Genomic DNA, 16,716 nt, shown 5'->3' on the forward strand with positions numbered 1-16,716 from the left:
GGGGGGGGTGAGCCGGGCCAGGGAAAGACCCGACGAGGGCCGGACAAGAGCGAAGGAGGAAGAGAGGGGGAAAGGAAGAACGAGGAGGGCAAAGGAAAGGGGAAAAGGAGGGGGAGAAAGAAGTGGCAGGGCGGGGGGGCCAAACGGGAAGAGGGGGGAGAAAAGGGAGAAGCGAGGCGCGGGGGAGAAAAAAAAAAGAAAAAAGCGGGGAGAGGTGGGAAGGCGGACCGCAAACGCGGGGGACACAGGAGGGAGAGGGGGGCGCGCGCAGCGGGGGGGGCCGAGCGAAGGAGCCAGGGGCGGAAGCCGGGACGGGAAGAAGAAGACGAAACGAAAAAGAGGGGGAGGGGCAACGGGCGGGGGAGGAGGGGACGAGGACACACAGGGAACGACGAAACGAAGAAGAAGAACCAAGGCGAGGGCGAAAGGGGAAAAAAAAAAGAAAAGAGCCGCGGAAAGGGAAAGAGAGGGATGGCGAACCCGCGGACGAAGAACCCGGACAACGGAGGAGCAAGCCGCCGCGGGGAGCACGCAGCCAGCGCGCCAAAGGCAACGGGAGAAGGCCGAGGGCGACAGGACACATAACGAAGGAATGCGGGCGGCGGCGGGAGGCGAAGGAGAAGGCGAGGGGGGGAAGAGAGAGGAAGAGAGGAGAGGGGAAGGAAAAAGGAGCAAGGGGGGAGGAAAAAAAGAGGGAGGGAGAAGAGAGGCCGGAAAGAACGCAAAAGAGAAAAGAAAGAAGGGAAAGAGCGGCCGCGGGGCGGGGCGGGGGTGGGGCGAAAGGCCGGCGGAGGCGCAGGGCGGGGGCAGGAGGCAGCTGGGCCGGGTGGGGGGGCAACGAAGGAGAAAGAAAGAGGGAGAAAGAAAAAAGGCGGGGGAGGGGAGAGGGGGAGAGGCGGAAGGAGGGAGGAGGCGAGGCGAGGAGAATGAGAGGCGAGGGAAGGGCGGAAGAGGCAAAGAGAGGAAAGGGAAGGGACGCGCCCACGAAAAACGAGGGGGAGGACCCCGAGGGGAGGGAGCAAAAGCCCGCGGGCGACAAAAGGGAGGGGAGACAAGAAGCGGAGGGAGCGGGGAGAGGGGAGGGGGAAAAGGGGGAGGCGGTGAAGAGCCCGGGAGACAGGGAAGGGAGCCGGCGGGGGGGCGGGGCGAGCAAAAACGGGAGGGCGAAAAAGGAGGGAAGCCGGGGCCGCGCAAGGACCAAGGCCGGAGAAAAGACGCAGGCGCGGGAGGGGAGCACAAAGGCGCGGAGACAGGGAAAAAGGGAGGAGGAAGAACGAAACGAAGGAGAGAAGGGAGAGCAAAACGGCAAGGGAAGTAAGGAGAGGAAGGGAGCCAGGGCGGAAGCGAGAAAGGCGGGGCAAAGGGCGAACCGGAACGAAAGCGGCAAGGGGGGGGGAGGAAAGAGAGGGAAGCAAAAGAGCGAGGAAACGAGGCCGGGGGGGACGAGAGGCAGCAACAGAGGGGGGAGCGCCGGGGGAAAAAAAGACGGGGCCGCAGGAGCCGAAGAAGAGGAAAGAAGGAAGCGAAGAAGGAAGAAGAGGAGAGGGCACCAAGGGAAGAAGAGGCAAGAGAGGGAAGAGGAAAGAAAAGGGAGGGAGGGAGGGAAAAGAAAGTAAATGAACAGGGAAAGGAAAGAAGAAGGAAAGAAAGAGAGAGGGAAGGGAAGAGGAAAGAAGAACGGAGGAACGAGAAAGAGGGGGGAGAAGCACCCGGAGGCGAGAGGGAGCAGCGAGAAAGCGAGGGCGGGGGGCGGGAGGCAGACCAAAAGCGGACGGAGAGGGGAGGGGGAGAAGGGGGGAGAAGGGGCAGAGCAGAGAGCGCGTGAAGGGACGCAGGGCCAGAAAGGAGCGAAGGAAACCAAAGGGGAGGCGCGGGGGGGAAGGAGAGAGGCGCAAAAGACGGAAGCGACGGCGACGAGAACCCGAGCCGGCCAAGCGAACGAGGCGGGGCGAGGCCGGCGACCCGCGAGCGGGGAGAGCGAGGCGAGGAGAGAGAGGGAGAGGGCGAGGGCGAGGAACGAGGGAGAGGGAACGAGGGAGAGGCACAGGAACGGAAACGGAGAAGAAAGAAAGAAGAAAAGGCCAAAGAACAAGGGAAGAGAAGAGGGAAAGGGAAGGGCAGAAGGCAGAGGAGAGGCAGAAGGCAAGAAAGCGAAAGGAAAAGAGAGGCGAGGAAAAGAGAAGAAAAAAGGCCAAGGCAAAAAGCGAGGCGAAGGGCGGCGAAGGAGAGAGAAGGGAAAGCGGCCAGGGAAGGAAGAGAGAGAGAGGGGGGGGCAGGGGGAGGTGGGGGAAGGGCAAGGCAAAAAAGGGGAAAGGGAAAGAAGGGCAGGGGAGGCGAAGGGAGAAGGCGAAAGAGCGAGGGGAGAGCGGGCGAAGGAGAAGAGGGGGCAAGAGAGAAAGGGGGAAGAGAGAAGGAAAAAAAAAGAGCGCACAGAGAAGCCCAGAAGCGAAGCCCACAAGCCAAGCCGAGGCGGGGGGGGGCAAACAAAAAGGGGCGAAAGGCAAAAAGACGAAAAAAGCAGAAGAAAAGCGGCCAGAAGGGGAGAGGGCGGCGAAACCGGGGGGAGAGGGGCAAAGCCGAGGGGACGCAAGGCGGGCGAGCGGGGGGAGGGCGAGACCGCGAAAGACCGGGGGAAGAGGGAAAGCCGAAACGCGGGAGGGGAGAGGAAAGGGAAAGGGGAGCAAAAGGGCGGGAGACGGGGGGCGGAAGGAGAAAACGAGCCAGGGGGCCCGAAGAGCGGCGGGCAAAAGGGCGGCGGCGGCCGCGGGAAAGAGCGGAGGAGAAGAGAGGAGGGCGGCGAACCGAGGGGGAGGAGGGGGAAGGAAGGACGGAACGCAACAAGAAAGGGCGGGACCGGGCCAAGGGCGAAGGAAGCAAGAGAACCAGGAGGCCAGGAAAAAGAGGGAGGAGCGGCGCGGCCACCGGGAGAGGAGCGGAGGGGGAGGGGGAAGCAAGGCACGGAAGCGGGGACCGCGGGCCAAGGAGGGGGACGAGCGGGAGCGAGAGCAGAAGCAAAGGGGGCAAAGGCGGCGAAGGCGGCGAAGGGCGCCAGGGCCAAGGGGAAGGGACCAGCGACCGGGGCAGGGCGGGAAGGGGAGCGGCAGACCCCACGCGGGAAACAGAGAGACCCACAGGAAGAGCAGGGCGGAGGCCAGCAGGGAAGAGAGCGGCGGAGAAGAAGAGGGGCCAGCAGGAAGGGAAAGGACAGGAGGAGGAAGAGAAGCCGAAACAGCGCCCGAGGGCGGGGCAACGAGAGGGAAGGCGGGCAGACGCCCCGCACCGAACGGAGAACGGGAGGGAGCAGCGCGGGCCAAAAGGCGGGAGGGCAAAGAAAAAACAGCGCCGGGAGAAGCGGCGCGACCGGGCGGGCGGCGGAAGAGAAGAGACAGGGGGCGAGAAGCGGGGGCGGGGGGGAGAGAGCAGCAGAAAGGAGGAAAGGGGGGCGGGCACGAGACAGAAAAGAGGCAGCCAGAGCGGCGCCGGGAGAAGGAGCGAGGGAGGGGAAGGGAGCAGGGGAAGCCGCCGGGGCGGCGACCACAAGAGGGGAGGCCAGCGCCCCCGGGCCGGGAAGGGAGGAACGACCGGAGCCACAGAAGAGGCGGGGGCCCAAGAGCGACAGAAACACAGAGGACAGGGGACCGGGGGAGGGAGAAGCGGAGCCGGGGCGACGGCGGGGGACCGGGGGGGCGGGCGCCAAGAAGGAAGGCGCGCGGACCACGGCCGAGAGGGAGCAGCGAAGCGAGAGCAAGAAGCCCGGGGGGAAGAGGCGCAGAGACGGAACGACGCGAAAGAAGCCCCGGAGCAGGGGAGGCAAGGAAGCGAAAGCCAGAAGCGGAAAGGGCGCCCCGACCAGCAAGAGGGGGAGCCAGGGCAGGGAGAACACGACCCAAAGAGGCGGCACCCACCGGGAGCGGAGCAAGGCGGGCCGGTGGCGGGACAGAACGTGCCGGCGGGGAGCAGCAACCCAGCGCCCAGGAAGACAACACCAACAGGTGGGGAGGCCAAAGGAGAGCAAGGCGCGAGGGGACCCGCGGCAAAGGCGACCAAGGCCCGGCCAGGACTGGCAGCAAGACCGGAAAGACGAGCAAGGCCAGCGCCGACGGGAAGGACGGGACCGGGAGGGACAAGAGGGACTGCGCGAGGAGAGGGGGCAAGACCGGGCACGCGAGAAGAGGACGAAGGGGCGGCGGGGGAAGGGGGACCAGGAGGAGGGCGGCAGGCGGGGGCAAAAAAAAAGAAGACCGCCCGGGAGAAAGACGAAGGAAGCAGGGAGGGCGGGCAGGGGGCCCAACAGGCCAAGAGGGGCACGAAGGGGACGGAAGGGAACGCGGGGGCAAACAACGAGGCAGAGGCCCAGAGCGCGGGGAAGGGGGGGGAAAACCCGGGGGCGGACGGGAGGAAGGGCCCGGGCGGGGCAAACCGAAGAGGGGCAGGGGTAGAAGGGGCGAAGGGGGCGAAAGGCGGAGAAGGGGACGGAATGCAAAGGCAAGGGGGCGCGGTGCGAGCCAGAGGAGCCAGGCACGCGAAACGGCGCGGCGGCCGGGGCGAGGGGCCGGAAGCGGCCGGGCGGGGGCGAGGGGGGCAAGGGCCCCACCGCGCAAGGCGGCGGAAGGCGAAGAGGAGGGAAGAGCCGCGGGGGGCGAGGAGCGAAGAAAGCACGGAAGGAAAGGAGAGGAGGGCCAGGCAGGGCAAAAACGGCCAGAAGCCCGGCCCGAACCAAACAGGAAGCGGGCGATGGCAGGGGGCGCGCACGCGCAAGGACGGAAAGAAAAGGCGCAGACGGGGGGGGGTGGGAGGAAGAGAAGGAGCGCGAGCCGCGCGGCGGGGGCAGAGGCCAAAAAGAGAGGGAACGGAGGCAAGCCGAAAAAAAGGCGGAGGACGCGGCGGACAAAAGCAAAAAAAAAAGAGGGAAGGGGCAGCAAAGGGGGTGTGGGGGGGCAAAAAAGAGGCGGACGAAGACACAGGGCGGCAAGGAAGCAGGTGGAGAAAAAGGGGAAAAGGCCGGGGGACAAGAAAGAGGGCAAAGGAGGGAGCAAGAGGAGGAGCCGAGAGCGAGGGAGGGGGGAAAACAGCGCGAGAAGGAACAAGAGGGAGAGAAAGAGGACCAGGCAGGGGCGGGACGGCAAAACGAGGGGGCGGGACCAGGGGAAGAGGCCGAGGAGGGGGGGAGAGAGAATGCGAAGGAGAGGGACCAAGAAAGCACGAAAGGCGTAGGGGGGGACAGAGAAGGGCGGAAGGAGGCAGAAGGAAGGCGCGAGAGCAGGCACCCCGCGCGCCGAGGTGCGAAGGAAAACGAAAGGAGACAGCGGGGGGGCCAGCCGAGGCGGGAAAGAAACAACGCGCACAGACGCCCGGGCAAAAAAGAGCAAGACACCAAGCACGTACACGGAGAGGGAGGGGAGGGGGGCAAAAAGAGCGCGGAGGAAACCCGAAACGCCCAGCAGACGGCCAGGGGCCCAAAGAAAGGAAAGAAGCGGGGACGGGGGCAGAGGCGCCGCGGAGAGAGCGACGAAAAAACGAAACATTAAAGAACAACAGAGGGAGGGTGGGAGCACGGCACCGCGCGGGGGAGGGACGCGCGGGGGGCGGGGGCGTGAAGCGATGGCAAAAAGGGGGAGGAGGGCGCAAGGCGAACCCCCCGGGGGGGAGGAGGGGGAGACGAAGATCGCACGGAAAAAGGGGCCGGGGGCGGACGAACGGAAAGGAGGAAAGCGAGGCAGGAGGCGAAGGCGGCAGCGGCCCGGCCCGGAGGGGAGGGGCGCAACGAAAAAGGAAGCGGAGGGATGGAAAGCGGGAGAGAAGGGGGAAAAAGCAAACGACAGGGGCGGAGCGGAGGGAGAAGAGGAAACAAAAGGAGGCGCAAAGAAAAGGCGAGGCACAACCAAGCCAGAAAGGGGGAAAGGCCAGAAAGCAGGACGAAGCAAGAGAGGGCCGCGTAGGGGGCCCGCCGCCGCAGGCGGGCGCGCGAGACCCGCGACAGCGGGACCCGCAGCAGGCCCGGGACCAAACGCCAGGGCCAAGAGAAGCAAGGCCGACGCCAACCCAGCAGCAAGAACGGAAGCGGCAGAAAGGAGGGGGAGGCAGGAGAAGGGCCGCGGAACAAAAAAAGAAAGCGGGAAGGAGACAAGCAAGCAAGGAAGGAGAACGGCAGGAGGCCAGCGCGAGGAGGCAGCCAGCCAAGGGAGAAGGAAGGGAAGGACAAGGTAAGAAGAGGAGGGAGGAAGCGGCAGAACGACGGCGAGAGCGGGAGAGGGCCAGCCACAGAGGGGGGGACGCCGAGACAACGGGGGGGCGGCCAGGGCGGAGGGCGAACGGGGTAGGGGGAAGGGCGGGAGGGCAGGCCGGGGGGGCAGGCAAGGCACAGGCACAACGAGACGGAAGGACGGCGAGGGGAGGGAAGCCCGAGCGAAAGGACAAAGGGCAGGAGGAGGGCAAGGAAAGAGAAAGCGAAGAGAGACGAGGCGAAGAGCACAGAGACAGGGCGGGAGGCGAGAACGGAAACCAACGAGGCAGCGGAGAGGCAACCGGAGGCGGAGAAGCAAGCGGCGAAACGGCGACAAGGGGGGGCGGAGGAAGAGGCAGGCAAGGAGAGAGACCGAGGGCGACGACCCCCGCCCGCCCCGACCAGCGCAGGGGGGGAGGAAGCCCGGGCAAGGAAAGGCGGGGCGGCCGGGCGAAAGGGAGGCAGGGGGAGACCGAAGCAGGACCAGAGGGAGAAAGAAGCAGGACAGAGGCAGAGGCAAAGAAACAGCAGGACGGGAGGGAGCGAAGGGGAGGGAAGGGGGGGGGGAGAGGGGGGAAAGCCGGCAAGGAAAGAACGGAACGGGAAGCAGGGCCCCGGGCAGGGGAGGGGAAGGGAGCACGCGGCGGAAACAGAGACCACAAGACGGCGGGGGAAGAAGGCGGGGGGAAAGGGGGAGGGGGAAGAAGGAGGGAAGAAAGAAGAAGGAGAGGGCGAACCAAGAGAAAGAGAAAGCAAAGAGGCAGGGGAGAAGAAGGAGGAGAGGAAGGGAAGGAAAAGCAAGGGGAGGGAAAAAGGGCCGGGAGAGGGAGGGCCCGGGGAAGAGCAACGGACGGGGGCGAGGACGCGAGGGCGGAGAGGGCAGAGTGGGGAGGGCCCCAAGGCCCGAAGGGAACGGAAGGAGCGGGAGACACACGCACGGGCGAAGCGAAAAAAGGAAAAAGACGAGGGCAAGGAGGGCCCGCCAGGAGGCACCGAGAGAAGCGCGGCGAAAGGGGCAAAAGAAGAGCGGGAAGACCGCGGGGAAAGAAGCCAAGGAGCAGCACGGGGAGAGAACGACGGAAGGGACGAAAGAAACAAGAACAACAACGACGAAGGTCAGCAGCGAAAGAGAGGCCCGAAAAGGCGAAAACGAAGCGAGAAAGGCGGGGGGAAAGCGGTCGAAGAGGGGAAGGCGGAAAAGAAGCGGAGGTGGGGGAAGAGAGGGCCCGAAAGAACGAAGCCGGGGGGGAAGACCCGCAGAAGAAAGAGGCCTAAGGACGGGAGGAAAGCCAAAGCAACAGGAGGAGGGGAGCAGGGGGGGGGCGGCGAACGCCCCAGGAGGAAGGGAGGAGGGGCCAAGGGAAAGAGCCCCGGACCAAGGAGAAACAAAAGAAGAGAAAAAGAGGCCCAAGAAAATGGAACACCAAGTGGACCAGAGGCGGCGCCAAGGGAGGGGGACGCACAGCGCGAAGGAAGGCAAGAACAGAGGCGAAGAAAGGCGGACCCCCAGGCGGAAGGGGGGGGGGGGGCGAACAGCGAGAGGGGCGGAACGAAGAGAGAGCAAGGACAACCAAGAAGGAAGAAGGACGGGCGGGAACGGGGCCACCCCGAGGGGCAAGAGAAAGGGGGCCGACGGCCACACCAGAGAGAGCGGAGAACCCGGGAGGGGAGGGAGGGAACAGGAGAAAACAGCCAGAGGGCCCGGGGAAAAAAGAGGAACGGAAAAAAAAGGCGGGAACAACCAGTCGGGGCCGACGGGAAGCGGAGAGGGGAAGAGGAACAAAGCACAGAAGAGCCCCGGAGAGCCCCGGGGGGAAAGGGGAAAGGCAGAAATAAAAAAAAAGTAGGAGGGAGAGGAACCGAGGCCTAGAAAGGGAGGGGAGGGCGGGAGGAAGGGAGGGGAGGGGAGGAGGCAGGAGGAAGCAAAGGAGGGAGAGAGAGCGAGAAACGACCCGCACAAAGGCGAAGACGAGGGGGAAGAAGGAAGCGGAGGGAAGAGAGAGCGGCAGCAGCGCGGAGGGAAAGAGGCGGAGAGAGGGGGGCACAAGGGGGAGCAAGGAAACAAAGGGGGGAAGCCGAAAGGAAGACAGGCGGGCAAGGCCGGAGAGGCGGGGGGCGGAGCAACAAGGAGGGCAAGAGGCGGGGCCCGGGCATAGAGTAGGCAGAACGCCCAGAGAGGGGGCAAGCGAGCGAAGGGGCGGGGCAAGAGAGGAGCAGCGCGGGGGGAAGACGAGGGAGGCCCCCAGGTGGGGGCCAGGCGCAAGGCCCGGAACGGAGGAAGGCGCGGGGCGGGAGGGACCAAGGCGGGAACAGACCGCCAAGCCAGGGGGAGAACAGAAGGACACCGGGCCCGGAGGGAAGCCCGCGCGACGGAAGCAGCGGCCGGGATGGGGACCAACAAGGAAGAAGGGGGGCCCCGACGGGCGGCAGCCAAAAACCAAAGCACAATGGGCGGAGAAAAAACGAGCAGGGCCAGGAAGAGGGGGAAGAGGAAGACCGGGACGCGGGGCCGAGAGAGAGGGGCCAGGGGAGGAGGCCAGGGCCGAGGACCAGGACCATAAGAACGCCGGCCGCCATGCAGCGCGGCCAAAGGGAGGGGCCAAGAGAGGGGGGCAGGGCGCCCCCCCCCGGGGAGGCGGAAAAAAAAGAAACGGAGGAAGGGGGAAGGGCAAAAAAAAAAATGGGGGCCGAAGGAACCGGCGCCGCGATCGGAGAGGGGACGGAGAGAGACGCCCCGAAACCGGGAGGCGGGGCGAGGAGGGGGGAGGACCAAACGAAAGGACCAAAGGGAGAGAGGGCAGGCAAGGCAAGGGGGGGGGGCGCGGAGGAAGCAGGAGAAAGCCGAGAAAGGGAGGGGGAGGGAGGGAGGAGGGGAGGGAGGGGGGAAGGGGGGAAAGGGTAAGAGGCGAAGAAGGGGCGGGGGGGGGACAAAAGAGCGCGCACCCCCCCGCGAAGAGAGGCGGGGGGGGGGCGAAAGAAAGGGAGGAGAGGGGGGAAGGGGCACGAAGCCGCGGAAGCCGGACCGGCGGGGAGCACCCCCCCAAAAACAACGGGCGCGGGCAAGCCGGGCAACCAAGCGAGACGCCCGGGAGAGCGGCGGGGGCGAAAAACGCGAGCAGGGCGGGAAAACGCGCGGCCGAGAGGAAACGGGGAGGAGGGGAGAGAGGCGGGGGGAGGCCAAGAAAAGGCGCGAGAACAGAGGGCGGCGGCGAAAAGCACGCCCCAGCGGGGGGGCGCGCAACAAGGAAGAAGGGCGCCAGGGGGAAAAAACAGGAGACAGGCCGGCGGCGGAAACCAACACGGGAGGGAGGGACGCGACAAGGAAGGGCGAGAGGCCGAGGAGGAAGCGGCACGCCCGGGGAGCGAGAGAAACGGGGGGAGCGGAGGAACAAAGAGAGGCGACGGGGCGCGAGAGGGAGCGCGCAGCACCAAGCAAGAACCCCAAGGAAGGCCAAGAAGGCGGGGGAGACAGGGGGCCAAACCCGCAACCCGCCGGGCGAGAGGCAGGCGAGAGGAAGCAACGGAACGCACGGCGAAGACCGGGGCGACGGGGGAAGACCGGGGGAGAGCACCGGAGCGCGAGGGGGCAGAGGGAAAGGGAAACGAAGGGAGCGCCGGCGGAAAAAGGGGCGCCAGAAAGGCCACGAACAGGGGGCGCCGGGGGGGCGAAAGAAGGCGGAGCGGAGCGGAGGACGACAGAAGCAACGGGAACAGGAGAACGGGACCCGAGGGGAGGGGGGGCTGGGGGGGGCGAGACAGACAGGGGCACAAAGAAACGGGCCATAGACGCAGGAGGGGGAGGGCGCGGCACAAGAAGGGGGGGGAGAAAAGACCAAGGCAAAGGCAAGGGAGGCAAAAGAAGCGTGACGGCGGGGAGGGGAGGAGAAAGGGGCCCAGGGCCGCAAGGAAAGAAGAGGGCAGGGGAAGACGGGGAAAGGTGCGGGGGAAAGGGGCAAGGGGCAAAGAGGGAGGACGAAGAGCGGAGGAGGAGGAGGAACCGAGCAAAGGAAGAAAAAGGCGCAAGGGGAAGGGAGGGCGAAAGGACCCAAGGAAGGCCGAAGGGGAAGGAGAGGAGCCGCGAAGGGAGGGGAGGACGGGGGGAGAGGGGCACCGGGGACGGGAGCCAGGCGAGAACAAGGGGAGGAGGACAAAAGACGCAACGACGGACAGCCCGGAGGGCGAGGCAAAAGGGAGGAAGGGGGCCGGGAGGGGGGGAAGGGGGGGGAAGGCGGGCCGGGGAAGAGGGAGGGGGAGAGGGGGCCAAGCGAAGCCAGGAGCAGCGAGCAAGCCGAAACCCCAAGGAGCGGGCCGGGGCCGAGAGACGAAAGGGGGGAGGGACGAAGGCGAGGCGGAGGAAAGGACGAAGCAAAGCGGGGGGCCGGAGGGCAACAACGGAAGCGCGGGCGGCGGCACGAGAAGAACGGGGGGGCGGGGGGCCAAGGCAAAACGAAACACGGCCGAACGAAGGGAAGACGGGGGGCAGAAAGGCCGCGAAGGGGGGGCCAGGGCCAGAAAGGAGAGAAGGGACAACGCGAAGGGGCACAGGAGCGCGGGCCGGCAAGAGAGCGGGGGGGAAAAGGGGGGCCAAAGGGAGACCGGCCAGGAGGGCAGAGGGGACGACAGGGCGAACCAAGACAAAAAACGGGGGCGGGCGCGGCGGAAGCCGGGGGACAGAGAGCCAAGGGGCACGGGGGAGGCCGGGGCAGGGGGGGGCGGGGCCGGGGGGGAGCAAAACGCCGCGAGGGCGGGAGAGCGGAGCGGCGCGGCCAGGGAAAGAGAGAGCGCCAGAAAAGAGGGGCAGGGCAAGGCGGGGGGGGGGCGCCACCCGGACCAACCCGCCGACGCGGCGGCGGAGAGGGAAGGGGAGGGGGGAGCGACCCCAAGGAGACGAGGGGGCCGGACCAGGAGGGAAAGGGAAGAAGAGCCGGGGAAGAGAGGCACGGCGGCGGGAAGGAAAAAAAAGCGAGCGACGGGCGGGGGGGGGGGGGCGAAAGGCCCGCACGCCGCGAGACGGAAGCAAAGCCGCGGGGGCACGAGGGAAGGCAGGGCGAGAGGCCCAGAGGGAGGACGGCCCGAACGCAGGCGGCGGGACCGAGGAGCGGCGAAAGAAGCAAGAAGACGAGGGCCACAGAAAAGACCAGGGGGGGGAGGGCAGCGAGAGACCGGAACAGGGCAGGAGGGCCGGCGGGCGGGCGGGAAGCGAGGGGAGGGGAAGGAGGAAGGAGGCGGCGCCGCGGGGAGAAGAAAGGGGACAAAAAAGCCGAAGGCGCGGCGAGAAGAGGGAGAAGAGCCGGAGAGACGAGAGGAGAAGGAGCAGGACAGAGGAGGCGAGGGAGGGCGGAAGAAGCAGCAAGCCGAGCGGCGGGGGGACCAGAAAAAGGCGCACGAAAGAGGGGGGGCGCGCCCGAGCAGGAGGGGCGGAGAGGGGGAAAGAGAGCGGCGCGGGACAAAAAGGGAAGGCGCACGCGGGGGAGCCGGAGCCCGGGGGAGCGAAAGGGAGACGAGACGGGAACGGCACGGCGCCCCGAAGAAGAGCCAGAAAGGACGGGGGGGGAGAAGAAAGGAACAGGCCCAGAGGGAAAGGCAGGGGCAGGAGACACAGCAGGACGCCAGGGCAGGGCGCCAGCGGAAGCAGAAGAAAGAGGGGGCGAACCGGCGCGGGCAAAGGCAAAGGAGAGGGGCCGGCGCGAAGCGCAGCAAGCACGGGGGCGGAGGCGACAGAGGGAGCGGGGGGAACGAAAAGAAAACGGGGGGGGGAAGAGGCACAGGAGGGAGAAGAGCGGCACGCGCAAGAGGGACAGACAAAGCGAGAGAACAGAGAAAAGCGGGAGGCCCAGGACGGGGACGGGGCGGAGGAACCAAAGCCGCAGGAAAGCGGAGGGGCCAGGAGAAGGGGCGCGGACAGGGGCGGCAGGACCCCCGGGGAAGACGCCGCCAGGAGGAAAAGGGCGGAAGGGGAAGGGAGGCCCAGGGGCGCCAAGCGAGGGACCGGCAAGAAGACCGACAGCGGCCCCCAAGGCAACCAGGGCGCCAGGAGGAGGACGCCGGCCAGAACAGAAGCGACAAAGCCAAGAGGGACGCCGACAAGGAAAGGGAGGGCGAAGCGAGAGGGGGGGGGCGCGAAAGGGGAGGAAGCGAGGGACAAGGCCAACGCCAAGGGGGGAGGGCGAGGGGCAAGACACCGGGGGCCGAGGGAGAGAGCAGCGGCGAAGACACGACCAAGGAAGGGGGGGAGCAAAAGCCGGGCCGGCAGCAGCCCAGGCGGAGGACGCACAGAAACCCCGCGGACAGGGCCGCAAGCCGCGCGACGGACAACAAGGGGGGGAACGACGGCAACAAGGCGGCGCGGGAGAGAGCCAGCAGCGGAGGGGCGGACAGCAGGAGCCACAACCCCGGACGGGCCCCGGAGCAAGAAAGGAGGGAGGCCGGGAAAGAAAGGCCGGCGCGGAAAGGGCGGGAAGGGGGAAAGCAAGCAGGGGGCCGGGGGGAGCGGACAGGAAGCCGCGCAGACCGACCAAGGGAGGGACCGGAGAGGCAGGGCCGCGAGCGCCCGAAAAAGACAGGAGAGGAACGGGAGGCAAAGGGGCAGGCAGCCGAAAAGGAGGAGGCAGGGCGGGGCGCAAAGACGCACGGGGAGCAGACCAGAGGGCAAGGGAGGGACGGAAGGGGGCGACCGCGGGGACAGGCCCAGAAGGAGGGGGGGGGGCCAAAAGCAAACGGGGCGGGGCCGCAGCGGGAACGAGCCAGCCCGGAGAAGGGAGGGGGAAAAGAGCAGCAAGGCCGAAGGAAAGGGAGGGAGCAGGAGCGGGGGAAAACCCAGAGGGGGACGGGAGCCAGGAGAGGGGAGGGAGAGGCCAGGCCGAAGGGAGGAGGAAGCGACGAAGAAGGCGGGCAGGGCAGGGCCGGCGAGCACGGGAGGGGGAAAGACCAGAGGGGCCCGGGCGGCCAGAAGGACCGCCAGAGGCGGCGAAGGAGGAGGCGACAGGCGACAAGACAAGGGGGGGAGGAAGGGAGGGGAAAACGGCCGGGGAGCGAGCGGGGGCGCGGAGAAAGGCCGGAGCGAGGGGCCGAGCGGAACCGGAGAGCCCCGAACGCCCGGGGGAGCGAGCAGAGAAGGAGGGGAGGGAGCGGAGGACCCGGCCCGAGAAAACCCCGGGAGAGCGGCGGCGAGGGCGCGAGAAAGAGAAAGGGGGCCAACAGGGGGGCGAAGGGAGAGAAAAAGAAGGGCGGGGGGAGACGGCGGACGAGGAGAGAGGGGCCAGAAAGCGCAGAAGAAGGCCCGAGGGAGGCAGAGGGAACGGCGAGGGGAGGGCGCGGGAAGGAAGAACGCGGGGAGCGAGGCGCCACCGGAGCCAGAAAGGACGAGCGAAAGGGAGGCGGGGCGGGCGAGAAGCGCCAAGGGCAGCAGAGGAAGGACAAAAAACGGGCGCGGGCGGAGACGGAGAAGGACGAGGGGCACGGCGGGGAGGGGGAGAGGGGCGACGAGGACACGGAGGAGACCGAGGGAGACAAAGACCGCGACGAGGGGCGCGCGGGAAGACAGAGAGGCCAAGAAGCAGAGCGGGGGGGGGGACGGAAAGGGGAGCCCCAAGAGCCGGAGAGAAAAGAGGCAGAGGAGAAAACAGAAGGAAACGGGCCGCCACGGGAGCCGCCAAAGAGAAGGGGACAGGAACAGCCAGGGGAGCGCCAGCAAAAGCGGCAGGGAACCCCGGACAAACGAAGGGAGGGAAACAAAGAGCACGCCCCGCCACGAAAACGGGCGGGAAGGCCGGGAGGCCGAAGCGAGGCAGAGGGGGCGCGCGAGGCAGCAAGACAGGAGGCCCCGGCAGAACGGCGGGAAGGAGGGCCCAGACAAGCGGGGCGGGGCCCGAAGGGGACGCGGAGCAACCCCGAGGGGCGAAGCAAGAGGGGGGCGAAGGAGACCGCGAAGGACAAAGGGCGGGAAAAGCGCGAGGGCGAGGGCGCGAGGCAAGCCACAGCGAGGGAAGGAAAGGGAAGGGCCCACGACAAGCACAGAACGGCCGGAAGAAGCGACGCGGGGACCAAGCAGAGGGGCGCGAAAGCGGCCCGCGGGGCCCGCAAGGAAAGCCGAAAAGGACGGGGAAAGGGGAGGAGGACCGGCCCGCAGGGGGGGCCGCGGAGGCCAGGAGCCAGAAGGGGAGCCACAGCCGCGGGGACGAAGGGCGCGGGACACAGGACGAAGGCGCCGGGCGGAGAGCGACGGGGGGAAGAGAGCGGGAAGGGGAGGGGGCCGAGAGAGAACGCGGCGAGAGAGGGCAGGAAGAGCCGAGCGCAGGAGGGGCCCCCCAGCGAGCGGAAGGAGGGGGCGCAACGCAGGAGGAAGGACGGGGAAGAGACACAAAACCAGCCAGGCGGGGGCGAGAGGGGGGCGAAGAAAAGGCGGAGCCAACGCCAGACGGCGAACCAAAAAAGCCGGGCGGCGGCCAACGGGGCGAGCGGCCCAGGCAGGCCCGGGGGGCGCGGCGGCCCCCAAAGCGGGCCAGGCGAGGAACGAAGGCGCGAGAAGAAGGCGGAAAGCGAGAGCGGCGAAGGGGGCGCGGAGAGCACCCGCACCCGGAGAAAGGCGCGAGGGCGAAAGGGAGCGAAACCGGGGGGAGGAAAAAAAAGGGGGAGGCGGGAGGGCCAAGAGGGGAGGGCAGAGGCGAAGAAACCCCGGAAGCGGAAAAAAGGGGGGGGGGAGGGAGGGGCCGAGCAAAAGAAAAAGGGGGAGAGGAGGCGAGAGGAGCGCCCCCCCGGCGAAAGCGGACGGGAAGGGGGCCGGGCAGCCGGCGCAAGGAGGGACACCAAAGAAAAAAAAGAAAGACAAGGAGGGCGCGGGGCACAGGCGAGAAAACCCAAAAAGAAAAAAGGGCGACGCCGGACGCAAGGGCCCAGGGAAGACGAAGCAAGAGGGCAGGGAGCCCGCCGGGCGGAGGCAGGGAGGAGGGGGAGAGGGCGGAAGGCGGGGAAGGCAAGGACGGCAAGGAGAAGGAGGACAGAAAGGAAAGGGAAAAGGCGGGAGGAGGCGACGGCCCCGCAAAGGAGCAAGCCGCGACCGCGGAAGAAAGAAAGGAGGACCGGGGAAGGCCGAAGGGAGGACGGGGCGAGAGAGGGGGCCAGGCGAGCGGGAGGGCCCGACGGGACCGCGACGGGGAGGCCACGACGCCCGGGCCCGGAAAAAAAAAAAAGAAAGCCGCGAGGCGAGAGAGAGACGCCGCGAACCAGGCCAGAGGGGCGGACGGGAACAGAACAGAAGGTCGGGGCAAAAGAGGGGAAAGAAGGGGGCAGGCCACAAAACAAAAAAAGGCGGGGGACGAGGGACAAACAAAAAGCCCGAGGGAGGGGAGGGGGACGAAAGCGACCAGAGAGCAAGTGCCCGGGGAGGGGGGAGGAGGGACGACAGCCCAAGGCGGAGCGGCAGGGAACGCGGGCCAAGCGACAGGGCAGGGCCAGGGCAGCCAAGGGAAGGGACGGGGAGGACAGGGCGAGGCGGAAGCGGGAAAAGCAAAAGGGCGAGCAAAGCACACAGCGCCAGGAGACGAAGCCCGCGAAGCGGGAGAGGGGGAGCGAAAGAGTGCGCCAAGAGAACGAGGAAGACGGGGAAAGACCACACAGGGGGGACGGGGCAGTGCGAGGGGGAGAGAGCCCAGGGAGACCGGCGGAGCGAGAAGCAAGAAAGGCGACGCCGCAGGGGGCACAAAAGGGGGGCGGCGGGGCAGCGCGAGGACGCGAGAAGGGCCACATAGCGCAAAGGCCATCGGGGGAGGCCAAAAAAGGCGGGCACAAAAGAAGCCAGCGGGGGCCGGAGGAGAAAGAAAGGAGAGGGGGGTGGTACCGCGCCAACGAGCGCGCCAGGCGGCCAGGAGGGAGGGGCCAAGCACGGAGGGGGGGGGAGAAAACGAGCCAAGGGCGCAGCGGGGAGGGGGAGAGCGAGCGAGCAGAGAAGAAAAGGAGGGAGCAGGCCGAGGAAGCGGGGCCGAGGAAGCGGGAAGGGCGGCGCAGAGACAAGAAAGGAGGCAGGGCCAGAGCGTAAAGAGCGGAGGGCGCGAACGAGCAAGCGAAAAGAGGCGGGAGCAGCGGGGGGAGGAGGGGAGGGCCGCAACGAGTCGGAGGACCAAGGACGGCCGGGCGAGCGCGAAGAGGAGGGAGGGAGATGGCAGCAGGCGGGGAAAAGAGGAGCAACCCCAAAGCCGGCGAGAGCCCAAACCGCCAGGTGCGCCGACCCGGGCCCCCCGGGGGGCGCGGCCGCGAAGGGGGGGGGGGAACAAGCGCAGAAGGGCCACGGGGAACGCCAGGAGGAGGGGAGCAGCAACTGGGAGGAATAGAGATGGGCAAGAGATAAGGCGTGCCTCGAGGAGAAACAGGGGGGGCATAAGGATGGCCCCGGCCGGCCAGCAAGAGGGCGGCGGTGGGCCGGGAGAGGCAGGGGCAAAGGCCATGGGAGGCGCGGGGGGTGGCTGGGCAGAAAGGCGAAGACGACGGGGCGCGAAGCG

At 67.7% G+C, this 16,716-nt stretch overlaps 1 protein-coding gene across 1 annotated transcript; it reads left to right on the forward strand.

The window, feature by feature from the left end:
* The first annotated feature begins 1,616 nt into the window (after window positions 1–1,616).
* Window positions 1,617–16,256, forward strand: LOC109192060 (filaggrin-like). The gene is made up of 3 exons (XM_019342661.1): window positions 1,617–4,150; window positions 6,425–7,699; window positions 11,306–16,256. The coding sequence occupies exons 1-3, from the start codon at window positions 1,617–1,619 to the stop codon at window positions 16,254–16,256; spliced, it is 8,760 nt and encodes a 2,919-aa protein (XP_019198206.1).
* The last annotated feature ends 460 nt before the right edge of the window (window positions 16,257–16,716 follow it).

Source organism: Ipomoea nil, unplaced genomic scaffold (genome assembly GCF_001879475.1).
Source record: "Ipomoea nil cultivar Tokyo-kokei standard unplaced genomic scaffold, Asagao_1.1 scaffold1756, whole genome shotgun sequence".
NCBI lineage: Eukaryota > Viridiplantae > Streptophyta > Magnoliopsida > Solanales > Convolvulaceae > Ipomoea > Ipomoea nil.

Coding starts and splice junctions, on each gene's coding strand:
- LOC109192060 (XM_019342661.1), top strand. CDS start 1,617: ATGAACAGGGAAAGGAAAGAAGAAGGAAAGAAAGAGAGAGGGAAGGGA. Junction 4,151..6,424: donor GGACTGCGCGAGGAGAGGGG/GCAAGACCGGGC, acceptor GACAAAGGGCAG/GAGGAGGGCAAGGAAAGAGA. Junction 7,700..11,305: donor GACGCACAGCGCGAAGGAAG/GCAAGAACAGAG, acceptor GCCCGAACGCAG/GCGGCGGGACCGAGGAGCGG.